Genomic DNA, 9,220 nt, shown 5'->3' on the forward strand with positions numbered 1-9,220 from the left:
CATGCAAATGATTAAATACAAAGATCAGTCCATATCGTCTATGAGTTGCTTGGAAAAAACAAAAGTCATGACACCACAGGTCTGAACCCTGACTTGAATATTGCCCTCTGCATTAACATGAAATTACCTGCGTTAATTCAGGCATCGTGCCGAACTGCTGACCTTGATACTTGAGTTGCTGTGAGACTAGCTGATGAATAGACTGAGTGTGTTCAGTATGCATAAGCTGAGATCCACATAACTTGAAGCTTGTGGGTTTCACCATCCCATATGGGACCCATCGAGCACAGTGAGCTGCGAAAGGCTGCCCTCAACAGTGCCCAACACAAGACAGACAGAGAGATCAAAGGCCCCCTCTGGCTGTTATAGAGGCAGCCAAACTAACATTTGATAAGTGAAAGACGTGCATAAATAATCAGCCAACAGGATCATGAACCATCACAGTTCACTTTCCCTTTGATGTTCAAAACAACAAAAACACTTTTAACACACTCAGCTCTATTTCTATCTTCCCACCTCAGGTATAAGGATGGTGTGACACTGAGAATGTCCGACCAACCATGGAATTACAGTCTTCGACAAAAATTTGGTCTTAACTCACTGGAGATCAGAAGGTAGGTCATTAGCTCAATTCCCTCAAATTAAGGTAGAAAAGTGTAGTGAGAGAATGAGGCAAGGGTGAGTAGACGGGGCATGTGTGGATAGCATGACCTTGCCATTGATTATTTTAGTCAATTTAATAATTTAAGAAACTTGGGGGTAAGGTTAGGAAATTGTGGTGTTATGAGATAAAAAAAAACGGCTGTCGAACTGATAAATTATTGCTGCTGCTGATTTGTAAGTCTGCTCCATTACCATAGAATGAAGAGAGTCAATTAAGTTGAGTGTTCTGATGGTAAGGCATCACATTTATTTCTCTTTTTATGTTGAATATGGGATTAATTAACAGCCATCACAACTGGGTAAAGTATGCTACTGCTAAAAAAAGAAAGTGCAATGAAAGCACATATTGTAACACTGCAGAAACCTGTATTTCAGCTCTGGGTACATCATTCTTTATATCCTTAGGTGCTCTCCTGATGACGCTGGCGAGTATAAAGTGGTAGCCAAGAGTCCCCTGGGTGAAGCTACGACATTTGGAACACTTGTGGTGAACTGTGAGTAGTTCCCCGTTTCACATCATATAAGATTACAATACATTGACGTAAATACAAGAGTTATGTCACAGGCTCTATGGGTCAATCAGACACAGAGAGAGGATATCAGTAAGATTAAAGGCTGCATAACAAGTCCAAAGAGCAAATACTGCAGGATTTACTACATATAAAGGCTTTTCTGCAATTCCCCAGCTTGGGATCAATAAAGTATTTCTATTCTATTCTATTCAAACTTCAGAATAGAAATAATACACTGGTCAGCATCCTCAGCTGTATTTGGCATAACTGGTCCACTGAAACTGACACTAACTTCTATTTTCTTTGTTGAACAGGCTTGATAAATGTTTCAAGCATAAACAGACAACAAAAGCCATTTTGTATATACATATTGTGTTGATTTGAGGCCATACAAATATGCTCTTCCTGTTCATAAAATGACCAATCTTGTGTTTTCTGTTCAGATACAACTAGTCTCTTTAGACCAAAAATGAACTGCCAATAGGCCTATCAGCTGATATATGTTTTTGTAGCTATCGGGCTTAGAAATCCAATATTGACCGGGCTGTAAAATAAGCATTTACATTATTGCAGGGGCACAGATATTCATTATTGCCCCTGACACTTGCCTCGGCCGATTTTGACTAGATATGTGTATCCTCAGTCTCCTAATACCCTTGTGCATCCAATGTTGTCATTGCTCAAGTCAGATATTTTCTGTTTAAAGAAAGCCCAAAGGAAATAATTTCTGGTTTTGTATCCAGTTTTCTCCTTTTTCCCAGTGTGCATGTGTAGTTTCCTGTCCTCATTATTCTACTTTCTATAAATGTGATATTATGAGAATCAGCAGCAGACTCAAGTGATGAGAGAAACAGATCTCATTGCAGCACTCAGGAATTATAATGAGTATCAGGGATGTAGTGGTAGCTAATAGGCAAACATCTTCAGTGACAGAAAAATTCACAATAATGATTTTTCCTTCTGCCTGTTAAATGAGCCCCCCGTCTTAAAAGGGTGCAGTGCCAGCCAGTAAAGGTCCCTAATGTTGTAGATCAATTAAATAGACAGAGGCACTTCAAGGCTTCTTCTTGTCATCTATATTTCACACGCTTTCTTCGGTTGTTAAAAATAGGTTAAAGAGAATATTAGATGTGACTTGCAAAAATGTTGCATTGCCAGGTTTGATTTGTCTGCTGTGTCTCTCTATCTTGTTTCACAACATCTGTCTGTTTCTGTCTCCATCTCTGACCCTCGCTGCCTATCTCCAATCTGTCCTGCTCTACCGCTCTGCCACCCTGCAATTCAGCATATCAAGGAGCCATGTCTGGTTCAGAGTGCTCGCGGACCCCCGGTAAGTTTCACGCCAGAGCCTAATGAAAAGTGTCCCCTTTCATTTTCTCTGCCACCCTTTGAAGTTCTTCCCTCCACCAGTAAACGAGGGAGGGCCGGGTTAGCTTTGAAGACTGTGACACAACACTCGGCTCTGCTGTCAACGCTGCACCTCGTAAAAAAAAGATATGAATGCATTGAAAGGCAGTAATGCGTTGACAGTGTTTGTTTGTCATGGCAGTTTATGTTTCTGTGTGGGTGTGCGTGTCCATGGATGTAAGTAAGACTATTTGTGGCATAGTTGCTGTAGGGATGCAAAGGCTTGCTTCCAATTGAGCAACAACGACAGTCATGTATATTTCATTTCAGGCACAGCATGGGATTTATTCTGCTTTGCTCCAAGCTGTGGAGCATCTTATATTGGCTCAGGCACTCTTTGGCCTAGATTAGTCTCCACCATGTGTGGGGGATCATGACATTTTCAGCCTGTACCTGAAAAAATGCTCAGTATCTGATCAGACTAGCTGTTTATGAGAGCTATGCTTGTATTTTGCTTTTAATGAAGAGTACCTAAAAAGGACCTCTTGTTGCGGTGGTTAATATGACATTTGTCTATCAGAAGCAAAGGCAGAAGCAACATGACAATGTTTTGGTGTTCATTAAGGAGCTCCTTTAATGCATGCAATGTAACCCTGGAATTAGCTAGACCAGTCATTCCCAGAGACCAGGCCGTGACACATACGACGGTTACAGGAGGTTTTATTTGGGTCACCAAAACCTGTAGAATTGAAATAGTATTTTAATAGTATAGTAAGTTCATATCTGCAGTACACCTTGGAGCCACATGAAAAAGCACATTGGTATTTCTCTGGCCATTCTGCTGCCAGCAGAGGAGGAACTGTACGTCAGAACCCAAATGAGTTGGACGGACTTCACCCTGCAAGCTCCCTAATACAAAATCTGGCTAATGTCCGATTGAGCCCATGTGAGAATAGAGCAGCTTATTGTCCAGAGAATTCACTGTGAGTGAGTGGGTGTGTTTATGATGTTTCAGTCATGCAGCTTGCACAAAACCGGAAGAAAAGAAAGCGTGAAGAAGACGAAAATGTCTAACTGGAGATCCGACGAGATTCGGGAAATTCTACTAGGACCCCACACCGTCAGACAAATTCAAGAATTAGCAAGACAATGGTTGTTTTTGACCAAATCATGAATCGGCCATGTGACAATGGTGTAATCCGCATCATATCCTGCCTCGTGCACACTCTGACCAGGCGCCACCCCTCGCCCAAACCAAACAGGGTGTTTCCAGAGACGCGTGGCAGATCAGAAAACAACATCATAACAAAATTGATGTTTAACTGCTGATAAGAGCAAAACACTAGTTAGGAATGACATAATTCAGTTCATATGGAGGGCTTATAGAGAATAAGACCCAGTTATCATAATAACCCTTTCACTCTCATCATATCACTCAAGTCTCCGTGGTTTAAAAAGTGCAAGAATAAAAGGCCTAATCTTCTTATAGTTCCTGTCAGTTATGAGTGTACAAACAACTTCATTGCTTTAATATGGGGAAGCAAATACTCAGCTAGAGACTGCTTTGCAACTGGGAAAACACACAAATATTTTAAAGTATATAAGCTGAACCACTCACTGGTATTTGGAAATATAAATAAAGGTTAAGTTGATTCATTCGGATTCATCATTGTTTGCCTAGCTGTGCAAACATTTAGTTTTACAAGCAAGCAAATGCTTCAAATGCACTTCTGGGTGCAGTGGGGATATGTTTTACCACTTGTGTTCCTTGCCCTATTGTACTCCTTTGCAAAGATGTGTCTTTCAGTGTCACATTAAACATTGTAGTGTAGTCAGCGGATACCCAGGTCAAGACTTCCCCTTCCGAGTGGCGGCCAGTGTTTATGGCCCAACTAGCAACATGAGATGTGAGAATGGAGTTGGAGTTGAGAATCGGCATCTCTGTCATATCTGAATGTTATCTCTAAACATATCTGTTCAACAGCCGATGCGCTCTGCCTTGCTCTCCCCACGTCTGTTTACCTGCTGGCAACCATAGCATTCACAGACATGATCGGTAAATAATACTTGGACTACAAACAGAAACCAGACCGCTTCCACTACCCAAATCGGGTCCTGTTGCCAACAGATTCTACATTCATATGCAGAATCTGTTTATAGAGATTAAGGTAGTCAATGAACACACATCTAATTGGGACAAATACTACAGATCCTCATTACTTATGCAGAGATGTCTCTTTTACCCTCACCAATATCTTTCAAATACGCCGCTGCTTCTGCAAAAGTAATATGAAGGTATAATAATATGTAATACACATCCCACGTATTCAGAAATTAAGTGGCAATCATTTTAAATGGAGCTTCATCAGCATATAATGGCCCTGGGGCTTCTTGCTGCATGAATATGCTGAAGAATTGCATACTGCCATTTTTAGGAAACTGATACTTTATTATCTCATATTGAGCAGATCATATTTTCCAGCATGAATCACTCAATAAACAAAATAGCAAATGTGGTGAATTTATCCTTATAATCATTGCACTGAGGGAAGGGGTTTGTTTTTGAAAAAGCTGCACACGTTCCTGTGATGGCCTGGACCACTTAGCAGAACAAGACCATTATAAAAAACATGTCGCAGTCTCTCAGATGAGAAGACCTTGTGGCACACGTATCTCTTATATCCTTGTATTGCTTCGGTGCTTTGACAAGTGACAGAATGGCAGCTGAAGAAATAACTTATCGGGAATTGTTTACCTTCAAAAACGCAAGTCACATCTTCAGTTTTGTGCTGTCTTCTGTTGTTTCCTCTCGGGGATACCTCTCCATGCTGTCCTTTGTCTCTTTCTGCTCTCAGATGGTGTTTGGCTATTGTGGCTGCAAATAAACTAAAGACGGTTGTTTTTAGTTCATTAAGATCACCTAGGTTGCTTTGTTCAGTTCCACTCCCTGGCACTGCTGAGGGAAATGAAGGAAAGAAGAGCATGTTGCTGCTGCCTCACAGAGAATGATGAAAACCTTGTGTCATAGCACAAATGACGGTATAGCGACATCAGAGCCAGGTTTGGTGACACAGCGTGGGAGATGATGGAATGAGATCTCATTTCTTCAGGAATCAGTATGCTTCTTCCTGCCTGCCACTTACCTCCCGCACATCCTCTGCTTCCTGATTCCTCTCCTTTTTTTACCTGTCATGCATCTTTGCCTTAGCAGCCCAAAAGAGGACTGTGCAATTTTATATAGTGAGACATCCATCCAAAATGATTTCCGTCAGGATTTCTTTATTTACTTTTTTTATGCTGCAGTAAAGCTGCATCTGAAGTGGACTACTTTTCAATGTCAATTTTATCTTTGCCCAACACCAGTATGGAAAGTGAATGCGTTTGATGAAAAGTGCTTTTCTTCTTTTCATTTTTTATCGCACTGTAAGTTTTCCACCTAGAGTATTAACTCCTCCTGTCTTTCTTCTTCTTCTACATCATCTCCCTTCCTCCTCCTCCTCCTCCTCCTCCTCCATCTTTGCTCACCCCCTCTCCCCTAGCCTTGAAGCATGCCCAGTTTGACAGCACTTTCCCTCCAACATGGGTGAAGGAGGGTAACAGCCTGACCCTGCAATGTACCTTCACCTCAGCTCTGCTGCCCTTGCAGCAGGATGTCAGCTGGTTCAGAGATGGTGAGTACTGTTAAAGATGAGCCAGGTGTTTGACGAGTTTGATGCATGCTTCAGGTTCAGGTTTGTCAGTTCATTTTTTTTTCATTTTCTAGGCATCCAGCTGCATCAGTCTAGCACTGTGGACATTAAGACAGTCGACAACAGGGCCTCCATCACTTTAAAGGCTGCACACAAAGAACATGAAGGTGTTTACACTGTCCGACTGCGGACCTGGGAGGAAATCCAGGAGCACAGTGCTTTTGTTTATGTCAAAGGTGAGGCGTAACATGAAAGTGGCTTTGCTCCTTTACTAATCACAAATCTTTTTTGACAAACAACAACAACAAAACGCAGTGGTATACATTGCGTTTTACAATAAAATTTTAAGGATGTTGCGGGGAAAGATTTAACATTCGACCTTGGAAATAATTGTGTGGCAAACAATCTTTACACAAGGTCCACTTGGGCTTTCAACCTTCTCACAGGATGCATCTGAAACTCTATACTAGCATGCTATTTAGTGGGCTAAAATAGCAGTAGAGATTTATAGTGTGTGGACAACCTTAGTATGAAACCAGTATTACATGAACTACAGTTTGCAAGTGCTCGAAACTACCTCGATATAAATATCCCACAATGCAATGTGGTAGTAAAGACGACGTCCACAGCAGACAGACAGGCAGTGACTGAGGCTCTGTCATCAGTAATGCTTCAATTTACATTTCTACATATTAATCTGTGATATGCTGAACAGATGCATCCATATTCAGTATGTAGTAGGCATGCCATTTCGGTCGCAGCCACAGACTTCATCCACAGGTGCCGTTTGCACAGTTGTGACTGAGCAAATTACATTGACTGATGAAGACTGCAAATGGTTGAAAGCCCAGGAGAAGGCTAGTAGGTGGACCCTGTGTTCAGATTGTTTTGTCAACATTAAAAAAGAAACATAAGGGATATATGCTTATCCGCTTTCTTGCAGAGAAGTTAGATAAGAAGATCGATACCACTTTATAAATATGAAGCTACTGCCAGTTAGCTTAGCTTAGCATAAAGACTGGAAACAGGGGGAAACAGCTAGCCTGGCTCTGCCTGACGCTAACAAATCACCTCCTAGCTCCTCTAAAGCTAACTTATTAACACATAAACAATGTTATATCTTGTCTGTGTAAAAGTGTAAAAACAAAGGTTTTCTTGGCTATACACTTTGCCTTTCACACACTTGTCATCCCTAATTGTCAAACAACTGCTTCTTGGATGTGTTTTATTTATAAACATCTGTTCTTGGGCAGGAATGTAAATAGCTGTCACACCAGATTACATCAGAATACTGAATCGTGTCTCTATACAGCCTGCCAACCTGCGTTTCAAATGATTTGCTTCGTTCGGAAATTATCCATTTAGTGTTTGAAAAACCCGACAAATGCTTTGGAGTGACCTGGAGACCTTTGCATACAAAATACCTGTGTTTTTGGAGGATGGAATCATCACTTTCTGTCCCGAGCAGGATAAATTGGGAGTTGACTGAAACCTTCACTCAAAACACAATTTGTATTCGCCAGATTTTGGGTCTACTTTCATTTCCTGTCAGCAGCCTGCCCTGATTCATCCAGGGACGTTGTCCCATCAATCAAGCTGTTCTGCTGTGAGAGGGCTTGTTAACTTTGTTCTATGAAACTATATATTCTTCACAGACTGCTAGTTTCTCTTGTACATTGTATTCCACATGCAAATAAACCAGAAAACAACTCCCACTTGACTCATCAGACATTTGAAATGTGTCTGGGCAGCTCTGAAAGGAGGCATCTTTCAATATAATACTAGTGCTGCTTACTCACGTATGTATTGCACCTTAACTGCCACGGTGTGCTGTGCACTGAAATCATTCATGATCTTTGTGTGTGCCTACATCAAAGATTAACACCTGCTAGTCCAAACGCAAACACTCTTAAAGCAAAATGAATCTCCCTGCACCTTTAAAATCTAGCTCAGGTCTCTCTCTCTCCTCTCATATTAAGGATCTCCTTTACCAGAGCTGGAGGTACTAATTAGTGAATCAGCAAAGTCCCCTGCTTGTGGGTTTTCGCCTTCATTCTGAATTCATATTTGCATTACAAATAGGCAGTACAGGAGAGCAAAAACAACCGAGAGAGAGGAAAAGAGAGGGCGAGGATGCAAAAATTTAAAACAGGAAAGAGATGTGCTTGATGGGAGTCTTTGTTGAAAAAAGATCTATTCCAGCCTCAAGAAAAGGTTTGGGAACACATCCGTTGACTTCAATCAGCTTAGCATAATTTCCTCATTTCTTTTTCTCCCTCCTCTCTGTCTCATCACACCCTCTGGTTGTGATTACTATAGAATATTTTGAGTAACGTGTTAATAGGTTACGTTCCTCCCAGCCTTCATTTTCAATCTCCAGTCCCCATAACGGGTGAGCCCAGAATACATTAAATATTTCCATCTCATCGTCTTCTTTTTTTGAAGATCATTTTTGTGGCCTTTCATGTCTTTATTTCGTCAGTACAGCTGGAGGTTGACAAGAATTGGGGGGGGGGGGGTCAGGAGTCGAACCCTGTGGCGAGACTTATCGCCTCTGTTTATGAGGCGCCTGCTCTAACACACTGAGAACCCGACACCATCTCATCTTCTTTCTCTTCCCTGTTCTCATCACTGTTTCCCTCTCTGCCACTCTTTTTCTTTTCCCCCCACTATCCATCTCCTCATTTTGCTTATTTTCCATCACAAAGTATATCTTGCCATTGCTCCAGTCTCTGCAATCTGCTTCTTTAGTCTTTTTTCCTCTCCTAACCGACTCTCTCCTCTTCATGCTGCAGATGCAATCTGCCGTGGTGCTGGGAGGCCCCGCCTCTCCTCTGGCCGTCCAGGTATCTGATGTCAACAAGGATTACGTTTTCCCTCACCTGGCAGCCACCCAGTGCTGATGGAGCCACACCTGTGGAGGGTTATTATGTGGAAAGGTGAGGATCGGCCTGAAACACCACTTACATCTCTCAGTTTCCCACCCCAAGTTACAAAGCAACATGGTAG

General features: G+C 41.8%; 1 protein-coding gene across 1 annotated transcript in view; it reads left to right on the forward strand.

Moving 5' to 3' along the window:
* myom3 (myomesin 3) overlaps window positions 1-9,220 on the forward strand; it is a 59,821-nt gene that overhangs the window by 19,250 nt on the left and 31,351 nt on the right. The window contains 8 exon segments of the mRNA XM_083918549.1: window positions 522-614; window positions 1,069-1,157; window positions 2,461-2,505; window positions 6,062-6,193; window positions 6,286-6,447; window positions 9,007-9,011; window positions 9,013-9,087; window positions 9,089-9,150. Coding sequence (XP_083774675.1) covers window positions 522-614; window positions 1,069-1,157; window positions 2,461-2,505; window positions 6,062-6,193; window positions 6,286-6,447; window positions 9,007-9,011; window positions 9,013-9,087; window positions 9,089-9,150 — 663 coding nt within the window.

This window comes from Echiichthys vipera (assembly GCF_963691815.1).
Source record: "Echiichthys vipera genome assembly, chromosome: 8".
Taxonomy (NCBI): Eukaryota; Metazoa; Chordata; class Actinopteri; order Perciformes; family Trachinidae; genus Echiichthys; species Echiichthys vipera.